Genomic DNA, 23522 nt, shown 5'->3' with positions numbered 1-23522 from the left:
GTAAAATTAAGTCTCGCACATGCGAGATTCAGAATGGCGGACAGTCCGAGAAGAATGTTTGGCTGGTAACAGCTATGTTTCTGCAAAATATAGCAATTCTGTGCATATATTCTTACTATTTTAGGAATGATGTAACCCATTAAACTCTTTAATATGGTGAAAAAGAAACAAAAAGGCACCAAGTCAACGAAAAAACAAGGTATACCCCTGTCAAAAGTGTTTGTTTACATTTTGACCATGTTTATACATGTTTAAAAATCAGCAGGTTGGCGGCAATTATGTACATTTATAGTCAGTTAATATCGCGTCAATTCTGTTTCCTATCTGTAAACATAGCATGAAATAAATGCATTTCGATCTGTCATATGTTTCCAATATGGCGCAAATTTAGTTATATCATGGTTAAACATTAAGAAAAGGGGGAGATGTGGGAAGCTGCAAGTACACTACCTTGTCCCTTCCTGTATGGTTAAACATTAAGAAAAGGGGGAGGTGTGAGAAGCTATAAGTACACTACCTTGTCCCTTCCTGTTGGTGATTCTGTGGGATTTGACATATTACAATTTACATGTAAACCATAGACTTAAATATGAGGCAAATATTACCTCTGATATATGTCGAAATCATAATTCTTTCTGTGATACTTTTTTGTCCTGAACATGCATGAAATATTTGCCACTAGACATCCACTTTATCACTTTTTGGAAATATGTCCCGGTTGACCTGATAATGTGCCCTGCTTGAACTATTAAAGTCAGACAACAATCACTTTTGAGGGGGGATAGGGACTTTATCGGGACTCCGGGATCGGTGTTTTTAAGCTCGGGATTGACCCTTTCGGGATCCGGGAATTCTTGTTTTCGAATTTCGGGACGTCGGGATTTACTTTATTTAAATTCGGGACCTCAGGATTTCATGTTTTTAAGCCCGGGATTTCGGGATCAGGACCCCTCCTATCCCCCCTCACTTTTCCATTGTGACGTCATATATTTGTTATGATGTCAAATATATCAGGAACCTTTGTGATGTCCAATAATAATAGACATAGAGTGATAAGCGATAATTAACCAATAATCAATCAATCTATGATACTTTTTAACAATCAAACTTACAGGAAATGTTTCCATACACCTTAATTTTCATTATCTGTCCATTTACATGATGAACAGGTATCAATATTCAATGGCCATCTTTTATCTTCGTATAAATTTGTACTTAAAGTAGAATATAAGCTACATGTTTTGTGGTTAGACATAAGCCCAATACCAATAGACTGAGATGTAGGATATGTGTTAATGAAAGACTGTAATTTTCAAATAATGAAAAAGAAAAAACACATTTTATAGCATCTAATTGAACAACAGTTAAATAAATATGAAATAAGTGCTAAGGCATCTGATATGATTAGTGAAGTTATTTTAGTTGTATTATTAGTTTTATATAAAATTCAATAAAAGTTTTACATATATTTTCCTAGGTGAACAATGGCAAAAAGAAGATGTACAGGTTCATACAGGATTACCACCACAAGTTGAAGGCCAGCTACGATGTTTTCTCCGAGTGTCCATTCCAGAGATTGTATGGGTGTCTCCAAGTCCACCTGTTGTCACTCATGTCAGAGTTAAGTGGTGGGGAGAGGATGGTGATGGAGCTTTATTCAGGTATCAATTTAAACTACTGTAAATTCAGAAATTATTGCGATGTTTTTATTATTGCGAAAAATGCAACAGTGTTATAATCGCAAAAATTTAAACTCGCATTTTGAAATTTTTTATGTGAATTTAACAGGATTTCTTCCTCAATATAGCCACTGATCGCAAAGATAAAAAATAAAATAAGTCAAAAATGACAAAATTGCAATAGTAAATGTACTCAATATTTTTTGAATTTACGGTATTTAAACTAGATATAAATAAGAAGATATGTTATGAGTGCCAATGAGGCAACTCTCCATCAAAGACACAAAGCATAAACAGTTTACAGCGATAGGCCAAAGTATGGCCTCTATTAAATACACAGTGCTCACACTGACTATCAAGCTTTTATTCAGCTTTAAATAACAAGTTAGTGTAAAACAATTCAAACAGGCATGACGGGAATTTATATGAAAATACAAGAAACATCTATGTCTATAAACCACACCAATGAACAACATGATCCTGACATAGGACAGGTGCATGCCAATGCATTTTCTATTTTAGACATATATAGGCAGTGATTTAGTGCACCAAACATGTTTTTAAAATAAACTTAACCAGTTATGGGCCAAAGAAAAGTATGTATGATACAAAAATGATTACAATGTCATGTTCCTAAAATATTGTATGAATTTTTGGAAACATTTGTTTTATAATATATACATGTATGTATACGATTATATTTCTTCATCTTGATTTTCATTGCTGTAGATTTTCGAATTGTTAAAAAAGGAATAAAAACTTGCAGAACAACACCTGATATAGTTTAGATGTATATAGTCTTCAACAATGGTATTTAAATTGGATGTAGCTTTAATCAATTTGGAATTAAAAAATTATTGATAAAATATTTTCAGACCCTTAGATGTAAAGCAGAATGATAAAGCTTCCAGTAAGACCATAGCCAGATACCCCATCAGATCTGGTCCCAAACAGTTTGCCTCCTACCTAGGAGACATGGGCAGTATTATACTGGAAATATTAAGTGGTCCTTTGTTGTTATCTGTGGGCTATGCTGAAGTCACACAGATTGGACAGTTGTCACCTAATCGTCCAGTTAAAGGGTTAGTAGTATAAGCTGAAGTGAAATTAGACAAATATGACTTTATAGTGGGGAGGTAGGATATGAAATGGACACTGATTGGACAGTTGTTACTAGGACTGATTCAGAAGCATTAAACATGTTTTTTCTACCATTTTCATCTAAAAATACTTGTTTTACTATTCTAGAGTTATGCCCCTTTACAAATGGAAAAATGGCTGAATATTTCATTTCTGTTTTCTAACTTTAGTTGGCTTCAACCAAATGTTATGAAACTTATACACAATAGTTTTTACCAAAATACTCAGATTAAGTTGTAGGGTAATTGAATGTCCAGATTTTAATTACATAAGTTTTAGATGTCAGCATGGTCAGTGTTAAATGTTATTAAGAAAGATACAATTTTTGTTAGTGATGCATGAAATTCAGAATAACAATAGTATTAAGAAATAACAAGGACCATACTCAACTCAATTATCTTGACTTGAATTGTTCTTTTGATTGTTATTTTTTCTTTGTTAGATTTTACCCAGTTTTCACAGAAGAGGAACAAAAGATAGCAGAAATCCAAGTATCACTTGTTCTGGAATCGCTTATGGGTATGGATATATATATTACTAACTATCCATTCAAACAGACAACTTTTCATTGAATGAATAACTTGAATTAGAGATTGGAGAAACATAATCACATACAGTAGGGCATCTGCTGTCTAGTGGATTAAATATTTCACATTTACCTTGGGAGTTTTCTGTTTAATATATGGATATTTTGACAGTTTCTGCCAAAAAAATTGAGTAAATATCAGGTTCTGAATTAAGCATTTTTAGAAACAGTTAAAATGATGCATTGTATCATAGTTGTGGGTGACTGATTTTTTGTTAAGATAAGTAGTGTTTGACGCCTGATTTATTAAAAAAAAAGAAAAATAATGAAGATATGATTTCTGACAATGACAAAAAGTTCTAATAGCAAGTAAGAAAGAATTTATTTGAAGAAATAAAACCGTGAGAACATTAATTCAATAAACGTATTTACACTTTTGGTATTTAGCTGTATTTTGCCTCCGAATGACCTTATGTCACCTCCGAATAACCTTTTGACGTCAAGCAACAATTACTTTTTAGTTGTGACGTCAAATATTTTGAATTATGACGTCAAAGTTTACGGGAACCTGTGTGATGTTATGTAATGACAGACTAATTTGCATACAAGTGTAAATACGTCTATTGGTAAATTAGTCTATTCTTACAAAATTAAACTATAGAAATATTTACTTTTTAGCTTATTGCTTTAGTAATCAGGTATTTTTTAGTATTCCTACATGATTTATAAGACTGACATCATATTTAAACTCGTATCTTTTGATGAAAAATTTCAAAATGTAATTTATTTTGATTTCAGCTTCCTATGACAGCAATGGATCTGTTCCAACAACAGATATAAGTTTTGAAACACAAGCTACACAAGAGTCCATGTATCCACAGAGGAATCATCCTGTTCCACATTCACAGGCTCCACGTAAACCTGTAGATGATCCATTTATTTCTCCAGCTTCACATCAGGTGGGTACAGATTGACTTGTATTACACTTAAACTGTGCTTTTCAAGTGTGCAATATTAAGTCTTTCACAATATTAGATTTTTGAAGAAGTCAATAAGTATATCTACCTGTCTAAACCAACTATTAAAACAGTCTTTGATATATCTCTACACCAAATCTTACTTTTTGAAAAATACAAAAGAATATTTTCATGAATATATTTATTGGAAAAGTGTTTGTAATAAGTTATTAGTGCTAGGTAAAGTATTCTATACAGAAGATTTTGCTTCTATATAAAATAAAGTCTGCTTATTTGTCAACACAAACTACATATTTTCTATGAATATGAATATTTAATTTTTTTATTTTATTAGAATGTGGATGGGGCAACACAGAATGGTTTTGCTGATTATGCATCAGACCTTCGTCAGCAGCTCAACTACAGCATGAATGACATGCCATCCAATCATATCGCTCCTGTCAGATCTGGAAGTACTGTTAACATAACAACCAATGGAGATGTTGTGACTACAGATCTGAGTTTCTATGATCAAAATCCTAAGCCTAAGAAGTCTAACGGCAGACGTAAGTTTGGGAAAACATTTAACCTAATCACAGCAACTTGCATGCATAAAAAAGTTCATTGCAACAAGTTTCAGTATATATAATGAATTTTCATTCAACAAATAGATAGAAATCAACCTTATGCAAGTGTTTTCGTAAATATGATTATGTATAAGAATAAAAATATGGTATATATACCAATACACATAATTAACAGCACCTGGTGATGTTTCATAGCCTGACTGGTTTCGGTTAAAAAAAAAGCTTTATCAGAGGCAGAATGGTGGATTAATGTTTGCACCCTATTTATATAGATATGGTAACCAGCGGTTGAGTAAACCAGTGGTTCAGAGTTAACCGGAGGATCAAAGTTATCCAGAGGATGAATATGTATCTGGTTATGATTATGTATAAGACTCTGATTGATTTTGGAAGGTTTATATAAGTAATACATTGATACAAAAGATGAAGTTTGGTCCGTTTTGTAGCCTCAAATTAAAGATTCAACTTGTAAACAGTCCAACACCTTTTGTTAAAAAAAAATTCAAAACCTAAATAGGTTAACAGATGTTTTGATGTTGATTTGCATAAGGCTGATTTCTATCAAATCGCAGCTCGAATTTTTACCAAAGTTATAAAATATGTTTTTGTTGCAATTTTTTTTGTATTACTTTGGGATTTTATTTTTTTTTGTGGTTCTACATTTTTCGTAAAAATAAGTATTCCACAGATTAATCCACAAAAATGTAAATTAACATCTTTGCAGTTTTTAAATCTGATATAAAAGTATTTTTCAGTCCAAACAGCAATGTTTTTTTTTAATTTACAGCCAGTCCTTCTAAGACTGAGTCAGATAGGAATCTGTTATCGGTTTTGCTAGAAAGAGGCAATAAGTTACGAGACCAGATGATAATATCAAGTATAGATGACGATAAAAGAAAGGGTCCAGATGTTGCAAATGGACCAGACTTCAGTATGAATGGTGTCGACTTATCAGGAATGTCTGACAGGTAAAGGGACCAAACTTTTATACCTTTGTTTAAAAGAGATACAAAACACGGAAGTAAATTCACTCTTCCTAGTTTTATGTGAATCCCTTGAACAGGCTGATGGCTGATAATTAACATTGGTTGTGAAAACTCACCACAAAGATTTTCTAAACCTGAAATTGCAATATAGTTGAAGAAATAATTTTGATTGTTACACACAAAAAGTGATTTAATAAAATGTATTGTGTAAATTTTTATGTACCATAGAATTTTAAGTAGACATCTCCGACAAGTTATCCTTAAATCTTTATTTGTTTTTGAGCGAACAATGGTGCATTGAAGCATAGATTAAATGAAATTGATACTTTGTTATAGTATTCCAATGTTAAAATTGAGAAAGGAAATGGGGAATTTGTCAAAGCAACAACAACCCGACCATAGAGCAGACAACAGCCTTAAAAGTAAACATACTTTACTTATCCTCTTCATCCCAAATGGGACATAAGGCCACAACAAACTGCCTCCACTTCTCTCTGTCCTTGGCCATGTACTGGGCTTGGCCCAAGTGTAGCCCATTGCTTCTAATTCTGCTGTTACAGTTCTTTGCCAGGTGATTCTAGGTCTCCCTGGTTTCCTTTTTCCTGGTGGTGTCCAATATAGAGCTGTTTTAGTTGTGCAGTGTTTTGGCATTCTCAGTACAAGGCCTAACCATCTAAATCTTCGTTGTTTAATTTCTGCTGTTATGCTCTTAGCATGACAATTTACAAATGTTAAGCATAGGTAAAATTGAAGTCTTTAAAAAGCTTCCTTATACATTTAAAAATGAGAAAGGAAATGGTGAATATGTCAAAGCCACAACCACCCGACCATAGAGCAAACAACAGCCAAAGGCAACCAATGGGTCTTCAATGTAGCGAGAATTCCCGCACCCTTAGGTGTCTTCAGCTGGCCCCTAAAATATGCAGAATAGTACAGTGATAATGGACGTCATACTAAACTCCGAATATTACACAAGAAACTAAAATTTAAAATCATACAAGACTAACAAAGGCCAGAGGTTCCTGACTTGGGACAGGCGCAAAATTGTGGCGGGGTTAAACATGTTTATGAGATCTCAACCCTCCCCCTATACCTCTAGCCAATGTAGAAAATTTGAATGTTAGCAATGTGCACAAGTGTTATGTGAAAATGAATTGATTTATTTACAGGAGAGGATCCGCTGGAAGTTTCCTCAAAGAAATCTTAAAAGCTGACAATGAAAATGACGTAGATTTATCTGCCTTAGATTCCAGAGCTGTAGATCTTATGTTTGGTGGAACTGGAGCTTTTGATTATAATGTAAGAAATAAACTATATTTTTACTTGTTTTTAAAATGAGCTCATTTGAAAATAAATATCTAAAACTAATATGATTTAATAGTCTAAATGAGGGGAAGTGAAATTTGATAAATTTTGGTGAGTAAAAATTAATATTTTGCTTCCCTTTTATTTTACATGGGTTATTTATCAATGATCATCTTAAAACTTGTATAAGATATTTACATTTTATATCTCAATTTTATATGAAAAAAATATGGGGGTTAGAGTGCTCTCTTTTGAAAGAAAATATAGGATTTCTTTAAAGTTAAGTGGTGCTGTTATCCTTTTAATCATATATACCAGAATTCAATAGAAGCCAATTAAATACAATTTGGAGTTGTGAATGTAGTTTGTTCGAGGCTAAAATGATGTTTATACTAGAGCTTGTTGAATTATAGATGATGATGAACGGTGGTCCTGGTTCTAGTATATCAGATGATATGGATGTGATGAGTGATCCTGGAGATCCAATACACAGTGAATCAATACTACAAGAGCTATTCTACAAAAATCCTGTAAGTATATATAACGTTAAGGCTTTATATTTGAATTTCTTAATCAGTAATTTGTGTAAACTGGGGCTTGGAACACAATATGAACATGTATATCTTTATTGAGAATTTTAAATATGAAGAAAAGTAGCTTTTGTTGCTCTAATAAAAAAAATTATATAATTTTGTTTTAAAAGTTCACTATATAAACTTATTTTATTGATATCCAATATATGTCTAGAAGGAACTTGCTGAAATATTTATTCAAACATCATTAATGTAGTGCATTATACTGCAGAAAATTTTGAAATTTTTCTCAGCATATATTGATTGGAAATAATTTGTATAATTTCTAATAAAATGACATTTTAAAGGAATCTGAAGTAAGTGACCTGAGTGAGTTAAGTGGAGATGAGTCAGATCTGAAGAAGACAAAGTCAGTAAAGAGACGTGCTAGTACAGCATCTGTTGAAGATCCGTCTAATCAAGTAAGTAGTCCTATTGTTTCTATGTCTGCATATCTTATGCAAATAATTGACTTAAGGTGGTACCCAACACTTTCACTAAAATTAATTTGGCTCGTTTAATTTTTCATAAAATTTTGACAAAGTATTTATTTTGATCTTTTAACAAAAATATAAAAATTATCAAAAATTTTGAACCAATCATTTTATCAGAAAAATTACACTGGTTATATAGCAGTTTGACAAACACCAATTTTGATCATTGAGAAGCTAATATTTCCTTTACAACACAATGTAATTAAAACGTTTAGCTGATTTTACAGAGTTATCTCCCTGTAGTGTTAGGAACCACCTTAAGGTTTTCTTGTTGAAGGTTGTGATTCCCTATTATTAATAATCAAACATGAAAATGAATGTCTGTTGGTTTCACTGATATTATTTGAATGATACCAAAATAACTGAAACAGATTGAAAATAAATAAAAACTAACATGATAATTTTCAAGACAGTAGAAACGATTACAGCAGAATTTATTAAATTTACCTTGGAACAATGTAATTCTTTTTACTTGTATATGAATACATCTGTGGAGCTAACTATTTTCAGAATAAGTAATATCATAACTTTCATGTATATTTACAGAGGCCACCATCAAGGAGATCATCAATATCAAGTTTAACCTTCCCAGAACCACAGGAGACAGAGGACAAACCTAAGAAAAAGATCAAAACTCCAAAGAGAAAGGCAAGGTTAAAGACCAAACGTACAGGAAGTAAGAAACGTAGACGATCACGAAGCAGTGCCAGAAGTACCGCCAGTGAATACAGCGACAGTGACAGAGCCTGTACACCACGGTCAGAATTATCACAAGTATCTTTTGATTTACCTGCTTCTGATTTGGATGAACCTGAGCATGGTATGCATAAATTGATATTCAAAAATTATTTTAGAATTTAGTGGGAAAGTTCAACACACAATCAAATTTAGTAAGTGAACCAGGGAAAAAAAAGCAAAATAGATGACAGAGCTTAATTTGCTGTTCACCTCAAAAGTTGCTTTATGAAAACAATTATTGAGAAGAGTTTTCATTATTTTGATAAATTTGAGGCCTAACATGCCTGAGTAATCTAGCAATGTATTGATGTCTTATTGCTAGCAACATTTACAAAATTAGGGATTTGTAAGGCGAAAACAAATTTTAATCATTTTCAAATTGACATTTTCCAGTATATATTATACTAACTGACAATAAACACTTATTTGCATATATTATTTAACAATCTGACAAACTAAGTAAAATTTCCAGAATGATAGTTAGAAAGGAAAAGTAAGCAAGTTATTTATAATTTCAGATGAGCCATCACGAAGTAAAAAAGTAGATGGTTTAAGTGTAGAAAGGTTGACATTACTTGGCCGAGTACATGTAGCTCGTGTTGTGATTGATGCTCTTCATCTTACTGGACAGGAGCTCAATACATCGTCATCATCGAAGAAAAGTTTTAAGTTTAAAACAGTAGGAAGACCTCCAAAGCCTTCACCTAAAGCTAAGAAGTCCATGTAAGTTAGTAAATAAAATTGCTGTTGTCTATTTTGTTTTCAGAAATCTTGCTTGGTTATATTAGTAATGACCACAAAAGATGAAGTAATGAATCGAAACAATTTAGAATATTTTCAAAAATGTTTCTTTAAAAAGTATATATTAAGACTATAAAGTTTTGGAAGTAATCAGTGCCATTGCTTTTGAGAATTTTCTTTGCAAAGTAAATGTTAAAAATGTAAAGCATGAAAATGTGATTTACTCTTATAGCAAAAAAGATCAGAAATTTTAGAAACAATGAACAAATTGGATGTTCTTAGTACTTATACTTTGTGAATTTAAAAAATTGGAAGAATTATTGAATCATAAAATAAAATAAAACTTTACATAAAACACCATTCAAGTCTTGACCAACATATAAAATTATTTGTATATTATTTGTTTGTGTTATAGGACATACTTCATAGAGTACCAGTTTCCAGTGGTAGCCACATCTAGAGATAAATATTCACCTAATGCTTTGGCCACAGAGGTGATGAGGGTGGCATCCAAGAAAGTCAGTAATGGGTGTAAGTATAATTTGAACATTTGTATTTAAGATTGAAAATAAACAAAAATAAGGAGAAATGAGAAATCAAAATACTTTAAAACTGCTGTAGTAAGGTAGACCTGTACACTGATAGAGCAGACATTTATGTTTGAAAAATAGACTAATTCAATGCCCTCTTACTAAATGTCAAATACTGTGAAAGTACTTTAATTCGTGGGTATCAATTTTCGTGGTTTGAGGAAATTTTACATGTTCGTGGGTTTTTAAATTCGTGGATTTTAGTTTTCTTATAAAAAAAATAAAATAAAGCCAGGTTACAAATTGTCTGGATTGAGGAAATTGCAAATTTAACATTGATCCGTGTAAATTGTGGTGATAACATTAATTAACCCATGATAAAGTGGTCAACAGATTAAAGACCATTGAAGGTGTTAATTAGGGCATATACATGTCACCTAAAGAAAACAGCAACATAAACAAATGCTATAAACGTATCTTGAATTGTCAAATAATTCTTATCAAAATCAAACCCAGCATGAAATTATAATTTCCCATACATGTATGTACGAGAACTACGAGGATATAGAATGAACACTTTATCATACTAGCATATCAATACTGGAAATCTGACTTTCATCGATCAAAAATATTTTTGAGAGAAGTAAAAGATCAAAAGTTGTACAGTTTAGGTTATTAAAGATTAAATGGGTATAATCATGCATGCGGTTTTAGCTCTATGACTGCTATCAAAGTATTCTCAGATTGGCGTTATTCAATATATTCTCTAGATCATATCAGAAATCAAACCTACCAATGGGGATCTTCCCATGTCTTCATTTGCTCAATGGTTGTTTTATTTCGTTGGACACTTAAATTCGTGGATAAAGTCATCCACGTAAACAACGAAAATTGGTACCCCACGAATAAAAGTACTTTCACAGTACTATATAAAAACTTTTAAAAAATTCCCAACATAACAGCTAATTTCCTAATGCATGTAAAGCAAAACTTGTTTTGTCTTGCTTGCTTTGTTTGTATAATTGTTTATACAAGATTTGTTAATAAGATTGACATCTTTAAACAACATATTTAGGCATAGTTTAACCTGTACATATGATATTTGAATTTAATTGGGTGTTATCCTAATGATTGTGCAATATAAAAACAAAGCAAGCAAGCTATCTAAAGTCTTGCTCTACATGCTTTAGGAAATTAGCTGTAAATGTCATTCTGTATTACATGTAGTAACAATTGGCATTACAGTTTGTTTATTAAAAGTGTGATAAGTGAAATGGTTTTGAATATTCATATATTTTTTGTTTGAGTTTAAGCATGTGTATAAATTATAATTTTAGTGGTACAGTTTAATCATCGATCTGTCTTCCCTATTATGTTTGATGGTAATGCTGTAGATAATTGGTGGAAATCTGCTCTCGTGTTTAAAGTTTATGGAAGATCAGCAGGACAGAAAGTGGTTTGCATTTACTCTTTTGATATAAACTACCTTAAAAATTAGCTTTAAAGAAGAAGACATGGTATGATTGCTAATGAGACAACTCTCCACAAGGGTGCAAATCAAGGGTCAGGAAACGGTAATATATGCCAGACATGACCGATTCGGAAACTCAAAAGTCCTAAATCATTTATTGAGTTTTAGGTCAAATTTTATTTTTCAACAGAAATAATTTTGGTCATTTCGTTGAGATCGAGTTTCAAAATCGCCAATTTGAACATATTTTTGTTTTTTGGTGCAAATGATGTAGAAGTTAACAACCATAGGTCACTGGTATGATTATTGAAAGGAGTGATATAAATACAATTTAATTGTACCTACCATATAGGCAAATTTCTGCCTTGAAATTTTTACTATAAACTTTATTAACTTCTGAGGATTTAAGATGTCTATTTCACAAAAGAAAAAAATGACAAAGAAGTAAATATTTTATAAAATGTTTTGTTGTATTTTTTAGTAAAATTCTTATTGAAGGAAGAAAAAATATTTAATATCAAATATAAAAATATTTTTTTTGAATTTCACTGTGTTATGAATATGCATATTATTACTTATACAATATATTCTCTTACATATTGTCTTTATAACCACTAAACATCATTATATGTTTTGTATTTCAGCCATCATTGATTGGAAGTTGTGGTATACCTATGAAGTCCGTGTTAAAATCAGAATCACTTTTTGTTGATAGAGAATTAGAAATAAGAGAATCTATAAACAAAAACTCATCCATCAACTCATCAATACACAAAAGTGATTTAGATGGTCTCTATGGCAACTTAAAGGTAACTCCAACTTTTATTTATGCTTTTAATATTTGGTTTTAGGCTTCATTATTTTCATGAAATAAGAACTTTTTCTTGAACTAAAAAATGGAAGTTTTAAAAAGTACATATTGTCATGATTGTAAGAAATTACTAAAAGAAGTATTTTTAAATACTCATAATTACATTTTTTTGATAGGATCATGATAACATGATTTTATCAAGTTTTTTTTCAGTTGCATTGTACTTGTGCACTTTATTGTAGAAGCTTGTGTCATCCAGAATGTTACATTTCATTTTGAAATGAAGGTGGATTTCAGAATGACGTGAGATTGCTGTTGGCCAATCAAAATAATATATAATAAAAAGAAAAATAGATGTAATGTTACTATTGCATATTATCAAGGGGAAGTAATCATTCTATTGTATTTCCAGGTTTCCATTGAATTAGCTTCTGACAGTAAAGACTTTTCTACACATCTGGCTCGTACAAAGCTTGCTGAAATGTCTGGCAAATCTAAACTGGTTCCCATTCCTGCTCCAGTACCACACAAACCACGCCCACCTCCTGCTCCGTCACAGAATGTCGTTCATACACAACCAGAACCACAACACTTGACTACACAACCTCAGTTCAGTAAGTATATACTATTTATCCAAATTGAACAGCAATGCCATGGCAACTGAATATCATAACACAATAGCAGTAAAGTTTAGTGGGAATTATTAGTAAAAAAACAAATTTGAAATAACACTCTAAACCGAAAGTTTTTTGAAAGTTTTGTTTAGTGATTGACTTCTTTATAAACTTGAACGACAATATTTGAATTTTTATCTACATGGTAAAAAAAAACCTTTGAAGAAATTTCTAATCCATTGCATCAATAAAGAGAATAAGTGGCTCGTTTACAAAAAATCTCACATCTAGAATTTATGGTAGTTTATATTTAAATGTTATACTAGTAAGTGTTTTGAGGCAAGTTATTAACTACATTACACAACAGATTATCCTACAACATTCTGCTTTGTACAACTAATATTTGCTCAAAATATTTCATCTTTATACTCAAACTAAATAGAGTTTAGAATAACAGAATATTCTTTTGAGTGGACTCTTTTTACACATTTGAAGGTACAGTCATTGAAGGATCTTACATACTTATTTTAATTTTAGACAAAGGTTCATCGAGAACATCTAGTGCTGCACAGATTCAACCAATTCCAAAACAAATAAGTCATCAGTCACAATATACAGATTATAGTCCTGAGGTTAGTAATCACTAGTGTTTGACACAAGATATGTAGTAATAAATACTGTAAATTCAAAAATTATTGCGAGGTTTTTATTATTGCGAATAATGTGACTGAGTTGTAAACGCAATAATTAAAACTTGCATTTTGTAATATTTTAACTGAATTAAGCATGACTTTTCTCAAAATCGTAATTATTAAAATCGCATTCAAGTGTAAAATGACAAAATCGCAATAATAAATGGACGCAATAATTTCTGAATTTACAGTATTATTTTTTTTTATTGTGTTTATTAATAATTAAAGATATATGAAGACTGAACCAAAATTCAAGATAAATATTTGTGACTTTTTCAAAAGATTTAAACAAAATCATGTATAAAATATCAGAATGCAAGTTCTTATAATGGCAAAACTCACCCAGTCACATTATTCACATTGATAAAAAAAAATTGAAATAATTTCTGATTTTTCAGACGCTCTCTCTTTAGACAACGAAATATTTAGTGATACACAGTTCTACAAAATTTTCAGATTTTAGGCAAAGATTGAGAAATAGCAAACACGAAAAACTGTGACATACAATAAAATGCATTTTAGCATCAGATATATATTATAAATCATGGTTTCTGAGGTCTTGTTTTAAAAAAAAAATAACTGACCTTGGCGGTAGTGCTCGGGTTTATGGCTGTGGCTAAGTTTTATACAGAAACAAAGCATGCATGACTGGGATAGACATTCAATATTTATTATCAATGACATCATCTCTTCATGACTTTTTCAGCATGTAACTCTTCACACTTTGTTACTGGTACCTGAAGGCAGGGGCATTTCAACACAGGGCATACCATCTTTAGTATCAATGAAAAGGCATCCAGTATTTCCTGTACAGCCACATGCATTGTCGCCTCCAGGTAATATGAAGTGTCTTAAATTAAAAAAGAAAGAACTTTCGTACAATAGCATGATAATTTTTTTTAATATCTTCTGTAGAAGAGTTAAATTGGAAAAAACAACAACAAAAACAGCAACAGCTGATGAAGGTGCAAAAAGTATGTAAAAAAAACACAAAAAAAAACACCAAGAAGTAGTACATTCAATTTTGTTAATTCATTGTTTAAGTTATGCTTAATATTGACTCTTTGTTTTAACTCAATTATTTTATGAAATTTTGGTTTCAAATTCATTGATTTCATTTAAATATGATAGTTTGATATAAAAACAACCAGGATTGTCCATCTCCTTTTTTAGCTCACCTGGCCCGAAGGGCCAAGTGAGCTTTTCTCATCACTTTGCGTCCGGCGTCCGTCGTCGTCGTCCGTCGTCGTCCGGCGTTAACTTTTACAAAAATCTTCTCCTCTGAAACTACTGGGCCAAATTTAACCAAACTTGGCCATAATCATCATTGGGGTATCTAGTTTAAAAATTGTGTCCGGTGACCCCGCCAACCAACCAAGATGGCCGCCATGGCTAAAAATAGAACATAGGGGTAAAATGCAGTTTTTGGCTTATAACTCAAAAACCAAAGCATTTAGAGCAAATCTGACATGGGGTAAAATTGTTTATCAGGTTAAGATCTATCTGCCCTGAAATTTTCAGATGAATCTGACATTCTGTTGTTAGGTTGCTGCCCCTGAATTGGTAATTTTAAGGAAATTTTGTTGTTTTTGGTTATTATCTTGAATATTATTTTAGACAGAGATAAACTGTAAACAGCAATAATGTTCAGCAAAGTAAGATCTACAAATAAGTCAACGTGACCAAAATGGTCAGTTGACCACTTTAGGAGTTATTGCCCTTTATAGTCAATTTTTAACCATTTTTTGTAAATCTTAGTAATCTTTTAGAAAAATCTTCTCCTCTGAAACTACGTGGCCAAATTAATTGAAACTTGGCCACAATCATCATTGGGGTATCTAGTTTAAAAATTGTGTCCGGTGACCCCGCCAACCAACCAAGATGGCCGCCACGTCTAAAGATAGAACATAGGGGTAAAATGCAGTTTTTGGCTTGTAACTCAAAAACCAAAGCATTAAGAGTTAATCTGACACGAAGTAAAATTGTTGATCAGGTCAAGATCTATCTGCCCTGGAATTTTCAGATGAATTGGATCATTGGTTGTTAGGTTGCTGCCCCTGAATTGGTACTTTTGAGGAAATTTTGCTGTTTTTTTTGTTTTTATCTTGAATATTATTATAGATAGGGATAAACTGTAAACAGCAATAATGTACAGCAAAGTAAGAACTAAAAAAAGTCAACATGACCAAAATAGTCAATTGACCCCCTAAGGAGTTATTGCCCTTCAAAGTCAATTTTTAATAATTTTCACAAAATTTGTAGATTTTCACTAACATTTTCCACCGAAACTACTGTTATAGATAGAGATAATTGTAAGCAGCAAAAATGTTTAGTAAAGTAAGATCTACAAACACATCACCATCACCAAAACACAATTTTGTCATGAATCCATCTGTGTACAATGTTTAATATTAACATAGACCAAGGTGAGCGACACAGGCTCTTTAGAGCCTCTAGTTAAGAAATAGTATTTGTTATAATGTTTAGATTTAAATACTTTATTCTATGACAGGTGTGAAGGGCCGTGATATGAATGTGAGAAACACATATTTAGTGTGTAGAATGTTTTGGTGTGATGATGCTGTACATTCCAATGTGTGTTGGGGAACAGCTGATCCAGCATTTCATTTTTCTCAGGTATTTTAAAAGAATTACATAGTCATAGGCTTATATTTTAAGATTTAGAATAACAGGTGGGGGAATGTAGATTATTCGTTTTAAAATTCATTGATGAATTAGTGTTCAAATTTTTTAATTTTTTTTATGGCATACTTTTGTACTTGTGTAACATACAGAAGGGAAGTTTGATAATTTAATTGAATCATAGTTCATAATATATGTACAAAATATTGAAAATGAATATTTAGATAATTAATTAATGTTTCATGATAACTTAGTTTCTTTCTTCTTAAAAAAAAGTAATTTAAACTATAATAGTTTTGGCAATACTCCATTTTTGTGTCTTTTATTTTTGAAAGCGTTTTATATCTGAAAGTTTTTAGTAAGTAAATTAGTAATTTCTAGAACTAAATCCATATCAAGTTTTTTATATCATTCAAGGTTGCTCCTATGTTGATGTCAACCGCTCTTTTAGAGAGAATGAGAAACAATTTTATGGTTATAGAAGTATGGGATAAGAAAACTTCAGCAGAAAGTGATCAGGTATTTCTTCAATATTGTATACCCTTAATATAAGCATTCGCCATTGTCTATGAACATGTATTTCATTTAAATTTTATTTTATTGGTACAGTTTAATTTAACTTTATTAAAATTTGATCAGTTGAGATCCTTTGTCACCATTGCAGGAAACACTGAATAATTATCAAGCATTTTTTTAAATGAGAGACTGTATATTAACATCAATGTTATTAAAACTGAAAACTTATAAAAGAGTTCATAGGAAAAATACTATATAAAATTATTTTATCTTTTCTTTTTTTAGTTGATTGGCATAGTCAAGATCAGCCTGCATCAGTTTTATATGTCATTCAGGGATAAGAAAATTGCAAATACTCTTCTTAAATCTCAGGTAATAATTGTGTTGAAATAATCAATATGAATTTAGACAGGATTTACAAATCACTTTAATATGCATGAATTGAAAAATATTATCATTAATGAAATGATGGAATTGAGGTATGGGATCATGATTGAAAAAAGATTTTTGAGAAACTTTGATGAATGGAAACTCATAAAACCTAAATACAAAAAAAAATATAATAGAGGTCACAGTAACAATGGAGAGGAAGTATTTTTATAATACAGAAGTTATTAAATGGCATAAAGTAAAAATCTACAGGATCATATTTTACAGTGTATTTTTTTATTTTTTTGGGCATCAATTTTCATGGATGGAGGAAATTTCCATAAGAGGATATTTAATTTTGTGGTTTTGCCAAGGTTGGGCTACAAGCCAATAGAAAAATAAAAGTAATTTGTTGACCAGTTTAATTTGTTGTTCACCTGTTTTTAGGAAATCAAAGTAAAAATTGGTCCCCAACGAATAATGAATCCACAGTATCTATATAGTTACACAATAATGAAAAATGTAAAAGTATAGAAAAAACAAAATTATAATAAATTTCATGTCTGAAGCCAGGACAATTCTTTACATGTCCTGAAGGCTAAAACATTTATGTAAATGAGTTGTTACAATAAAAGTACTTTATTTATGAATATATATTGAATTTTGCAGTTTCCTGTGATAGCCCTTGATAACTACCTCCCTATTGTTAATCCATTAAATGGGTCACAGTTTGGACAGCTACAAGTTTGTCTAGCCATTGGCTCAGCTGAACAGGTAAGATTTTTAATAACAATTAAGCAACAACACGGTTTTGGTCATCTACTTTTTATTTTATCTCTAAAAGTAATACATTGTACCAATAAACCTCCACCAACTTTGAAAATCCTTAAAAAATCTCTGTTTGAGATCAAAAGGAAAGCACTGGTTTCTATTAGATTAAGTCTACATTCTGATGAAGAAAAAAACAGAAAAGCTTTAGATTTTTTTTTTATTTTACCAGCAAAACTGAATGTATGAAGAATTAACATTTTAGATAATTCATTGTGTGATGCTTGTTTATACCAATTGAATTTATGGTAAACATATTTATAGGTTGCTGCCCTGCAAAGAATCAAACTTGATGGTGTGGCACCTAACCATTTGCCAGAGAGACCCCAACATTATTTGGAAAGGTACTGTTTCATATGTCACATTGTAGATTTACTTTTAACATTAACTTACTGAGAGATCTGATATTTTCTATTTGATATAATTTTAATAAAACATACATGTAAGAAAAACAAATCTAAACTTCATATCAATATTATATTATTTTTTTTTGAAGAAGTTTGTGTTAATTAATTTCAGTTATGGGGATATTTATGATTTGATTTTTATTTTCATCTCCGACAATACTATCCTGTGGAAGGTCGGCCTTGCGCTCATGAAACTTTCGAGTCAGTTTTTTGTACTCATACTCAAAAATCAACCAATCAAAATACTGGATTTCATGTTTCGAGCAAAGTTTTATGACTTCAATCCCTGGATTTCTCTCCGGGTGCTTTGGCATCTCCAACAATAAAAGATGGCTGCCAAGATACAGCCAAGTGGTGTTAAATACTATACAATACCACAATGATATATTTGTTATCTACTTGTAGGAATGATCTACAGCAGTCAGATGACATCAGTCCTCCACATATTGGTACAGAATCAATTGGTAAGTTTATACCACAAAATTCATTATTAGTTATGTTGAAATATAAGTAATACAGGTAGTACCTGAAATAACAGTTACAGAGTTGTGGGGAAAATAAAATAGATTTCTGCTTGACAATAGACAGTTCCAATACAAACTTTCCAACCAAAGTCTGGGTTTGTTATTTTTATGGCTGTAATTTAATGCTTTTCAACCCTATACAGTACCCTAACAAAGGCTTTCTGGCAACTGACCAATCGTGGACTCTTCTGTTACACTGAAATAACATAGCAGTGAAAAACAAGTCATGATGTTGACTTCAGCTTTAAAAGTAATGATTTCAACTTTTGTCTTTAAGAAGTTTTGATTCAGTGGCTGCCTTTTAGGCAACCACTGTCATATTAAGAAATTTAATTCAGTATTTTTTAAGTCTTCAGGTTGAGTACTTTCAAAAACTTGTTTGTTTAATCAGAAGATTCAGAGTTCTTTAAACTGAAGTTAGTAGAAAGGTTGTGTACGATAAAATGATTGATAAAATTTGAGTTTAATGTATTTGTTTTTCTTGTTTAAAGTGGAGCACATATTTGAAGTAGTAATAGAAGGCTTGAGAGGTCTGACAGCATTTGAGAACATGATGTGGGGAGAAGCAGATTGTTTTGTACAGTACCATTTCCCAGCTCAATCAAATAATCAAGTCAAAGGAGCACCTGTTATCAAACATGGTAAGCGAGTGTTTGTATCACGGAAACCTGATGCAAAGTACAACAAAACTTGATGTGCATTAAAACAATAAGGGGGAAAGTATTTAAAAGGTTTTTTTTTGTAATTTAATAGATAAAAGAAGATGTGGTATGAGTGCCAAGTCACAATTTGTAAAAGTAAACCATAATAGGTCAAAGTACAGTCTTCAATATGTAGCCTTAGCTCACACCGAAATTGCAAGCTGTATAAAGGGTCCCAAGAATGACTAGTGTAAAACAGATGGGAAAACCAACCGTCTACTATATAAACAAGAACTATCTTTAAAAAAGATATCTGACGTATTTAAATTTGAGTATATGCTTAAACCTATCAATTCGATAACCTTCAGAAGCACAATGACTTAATGATGCAGGACCTCTTTAATAAAATCTCCATCTGAATATAACTACAAAAAAATCTTTACTAAGTCTGGTTATATTAAGGCAATAATATATAAGAATATTGCGATGACACCTAAAAAATTTATTTGTCAAAAAATCCAGTGTAAAAAACAAGAAACAAATATGCATTTACTACTGTTTACATTAAACTTAATTCATGATTAACAAAGCTAGAAACGATTTGTAGTATAAGTAGTATCTTTCTGTTAACATTCACCAAAACCCCGCGGAAATCTCACATGCGTAGGTGCCTTCTAAAAGTCATGGAAAAATTATATAATTGTCCCGAATAAACAGCTGTCATGGACCCAAAGAGCTATTGGAGAAACAATTATTTTAATAAAAATATAAATCTTTGTAACATCTAGTTCAAATATTTATAGTTTTTCACTTGCTTTCCATTACGATATAATTTTCGAGACGTTTTTTCAAACACAACCAAATCACCCACCATGACAGCATTTTGTCCAATCACAGAAAGGATTTTTCGAGCATGCATATTCTGTTGCCATAGTTAAGCGTCCTTAAGTTCAAAGTGCACAAACCGAAACTATACCGACTACGTCGGAAAAAAAATGGTAAAAAGTTATGAACCACATCAACAATCGACAACCACTGAACATAAATATTCATTTTGAAAGATGCTCACCACCATTTATTGTGTAACCAATGATTTATTCAACCTCTAATATATTTAAAAGTTTTACGTTATTGCCTCTAAGCAAAAATATTGTTAGGAATACACTTTCTTTGCAATAATGATATATTTACCAAATTTCTTACAGCTGTGCCAAGTATGAAGTCTTTTAGAAGTGCTACAACATTATGTATACCTGATCCTACTTTTAATGATGTTACACGACATAGAATCGTTCTTTCAATGGGAACACCTGTACAGAGAGAATTACTCACAGGTAACATGGTCTTCAAATACACGAAGTATATTTTAAGTATGATGATAAAATTGCCTTTTGATTTCAAGCCAACAGGAATAGATTGATATGTGAGCTGTGCGGAATAGAAAATCAACCTTATTCAAATAAATATCAATACATTTGTTAATAATTTAGTTTTGGATGTAACAGGTCTTGTGATTGGTTGACGTTATTTTGTTATCAGGCCATAGACATAATTTGGTCATGTGACCGCGACGTCATCAACGTTTTTTCATGGTTTTCTATGGTTTAAAATGGAATTTAGAATTAAATTATAAGAAATGACTGCAATATTTTTTCTGTCTATTCGAAATAACATAAAAAATGTGGTGCACACTGTTAAACAACCCGCTACACACATTATTCGGTGTGCACCACATTTTTTATGTTATTTCTTCATAGACAGAAAAAATATAACAGTCATTCCTTAATGATATTTCAGGTTGAAAAAATCTCTTATATATTAATCTGTCACTGCTTTAAAAATAAGTTGTTATAAAAACCCTACAAAACAAATCGTAATGCATCTAAACATATTTGAATGTTCCAAGATCAGTCAAAACATGCAAAATCTTATACATGTACATGGATATGTGCACTTTCATAAAGTTGAACAGCTCAAGTGTTATTCATTTTAACTATTTATTCTACACATGTAAGACAATACAGAAATTATCCTAAACTTTCCAGGATGAATTTTAAACAATTATACTTATATTGTTTCCCACTTAGACAAACACTTTTAAGTTATTTAGCATACATGTATGACTTTATTGTGGTATTTTCTTCAGCTTGTGCTAGGACTGGAGGGGGAGGTCTACCATTTGAGGTGTGGTGTAGATATTATCATCCTAATGTTAGAGATCAGTGTATAGCCAAGGTAAGTCAAACTGGAATTATAGTTTGAATTTTTGTAAGAAGTATTTCAGTGAATTTCATAAATGTCCTTGTTTCATTTAGGATTTATTTTTGTCCTGCACTAGACAAGGTAACATTTATGCCATTCATTTTTTGTTTAAATGTTTTTCTACTCATAAACAAAAATTTAGGATTAACAATCTTTTGTTAAATGATAAATAGGTTGCTCAACTTGTCAAATGAAGACATTTTCATGATATTATTTATGAGTTTGAAAATGTAAAAGACTATGAGAGGTATACATTATTCTCATTTCCTTATAGTTAAAACTAATTTTCCGCCTCAAGCTTGAATGTTTTAAAAAACATGAATTATTGAACATTCTGATTAAAGAAGCACAATTTGTTTAAGTAAACCTATGTCATGATAGCTGAATTTCAATTTGTTTTAATTTAAGACAAACTTGCCACTTGCCAAATTATGTGCTATGGTTACCATGCAGAAGAGAGGGGAGCCATCAGTTCAAACTTTTGCCTTGCCATTAACTCAAGTAGGAACAGATTCTGAAATGAAGGATCCCGAGTCCAAATCAAAGGTTAGTTGTAGGATGAGATTGCTGTGTAAGTCTATTATATAATATTATTGAAACTTTAAAAGTTGTATTTGGAATAATAGCAGTTTCCTGTGAATCTTTTCCTCAAAAACTATATTGGGCAAAGAATATGATTTTATTTAGGGGCATGACAACCAAAAGATCAGTTTCTGAATGAGAGGGTTGATTACTATGAAAATAAAATAATCTCCAGTTGATGTGTCTAGATCTAGTCAGGTGATATGAAAGTGTTATATGGGTAAAACTATCATGATCAAATTCTCATCACTTAAGGTGGTACCTAACACTACAGGGAGATAACTCTGTAAAATCACCTGAAGGTTTTGATTACGTTGTGTTGTTAAGGGAATATCAAGCTTCTCAATGATCAAAATAAGTGTTCGTCAAACTGCTATATAACCAGTGTAATTTTTCTGATAAAACGGTAGGTTCAAATTTTTATATTTTTGTCAAAGGGTCAAAGTAAATACTTTGTCAAAATTTTAAGAAAATTGAACTAGCCAAATTAATTTTAGTCAATGTGTTGGGTACCACCTTAAACTTTGCATAGAGTTTTTCTTTTTTTGTTGAACCTGTGACTTTATGAAGCTAGACTGACAACCAAAAAAAAATGATGTAGTCAAGCAGGCGAGACATTTCAGCATGAACTCGCGTTTGTTTGTGTAGTTGAATTGCTCTCTTTAATGACATATTTCTTTTATCTCTGTTAGAGGGTGTGTAATTTTATTTGTAACATTCTTAGAAATATGACCGTAATAAATTTTCATTGTAATGTCAGAACAATTTTTTTTATTTTTTTTTTTAAAGTTCTGTATTTTTTTATTTTTACAGATGAAAGAGTCTGGATTAATGGATGTGACCATACACTACAAAACTAATACAATACAGGTAAGTTATGTTTCTGATAATAATATATTTGACTGATA

At 31.2% G+C, this 23522-nt stretch overlaps 1 protein-coding gene across 1 annotated transcript in view; it reads left to right on the top strand.

The window, feature by feature from the left end:
• Nucleotides 1-11: 11 nt before the first annotated feature.
• LOC134697826 (C2 domain-containing protein 3-like) overlaps nucleotides 12-23522 on the top strand; it is a 40367-nt gene continuing 16856 nt past the window's right edge. The window contains exons 1-29 of the mRNA XM_063560112.1: nucleotides 12-199; nucleotides 1478-1661; nucleotides 2555-2761; nucleotides 3262-3338; nucleotides 4144-4304; nucleotides 4657-4867; nucleotides 5676-5856; nucleotides 7044-7173; nucleotides 7593-7709; nucleotides 8060-8173; nucleotides 8792-9065; nucleotides 9502-9706; nucleotides 10140-10255; nucleotides 11592-11710; nucleotides 12370-12534; nucleotides 12949-13150; nucleotides 13688-13782; nucleotides 14549-14678; nucleotides 16355-16479; nucleotides 16903-17004; nucleotides 17287-17373; nucleotides 18040-18144; nucleotides 18463-18542; nucleotides 19011-19069; nucleotides 19621-19770; nucleotides 20976-21104; nucleotides 21917-22005; nucleotides 22441-22578; nucleotides 23428-23484. Coding sequence (XP_063416182.1) covers nucleotides 154-199; nucleotides 1478-1661; nucleotides 2555-2761; nucleotides 3262-3338; nucleotides 4144-4304; nucleotides 4657-4867; nucleotides 5676-5856; nucleotides 7044-7173; nucleotides 7593-7709; nucleotides 8060-8173; nucleotides 8792-9065; nucleotides 9502-9706; nucleotides 10140-10255; nucleotides 11592-11710; nucleotides 12370-12534; nucleotides 12949-13150; nucleotides 13688-13782; nucleotides 14549-14678; nucleotides 16355-16479; nucleotides 16903-17004; nucleotides 17287-17373; nucleotides 18040-18144; nucleotides 18463-18542; nucleotides 19011-19069; nucleotides 19621-19770; nucleotides 20976-21104; nucleotides 21917-22005; nucleotides 22441-22578; nucleotides 23428-23484 — 3855 coding nt within the window. The 5' untranslated portion in view covers nucleotides 12-153. The remainder of the gene's footprint in view (nucleotides 200-1477; nucleotides 1662-2554; nucleotides 2762-3261; nucleotides 3339-4143; nucleotides 4305-4656; nucleotides 4868-5675; nucleotides 5857-7043; nucleotides 7174-7592; nucleotides 7710-8059; nucleotides 8174-8791; nucleotides 9066-9501; nucleotides 9707-10139; nucleotides 10256-11591; nucleotides 11711-12369; nucleotides 12535-12948; nucleotides 13151-13687; nucleotides 13783-14548; nucleotides 14679-16354; nucleotides 16480-16902; nucleotides 17005-17286; nucleotides 17374-18039; nucleotides 18145-18462; nucleotides 18543-19010; nucleotides 19070-19620; nucleotides 19771-20975; nucleotides 21105-21916; nucleotides 22006-22440; nucleotides 22579-23427; nucleotides 23485-23522) is intronic.

The sequence above is a fragment of the Mytilus trossulus genome, chromosome 14, assembly GCF_036588685.1.
Source record: "Mytilus trossulus isolate FHL-02 chromosome 14, PNRI_Mtr1.1.1.hap1, whole genome shotgun sequence".
Taxonomy (NCBI): Eukaryota; Metazoa; Mollusca; class Bivalvia; order Mytilida; family Mytilidae; genus Mytilus; species Mytilus trossulus.
This window is presented reverse-complemented; position numbering and strand designations above follow the sequence as displayed.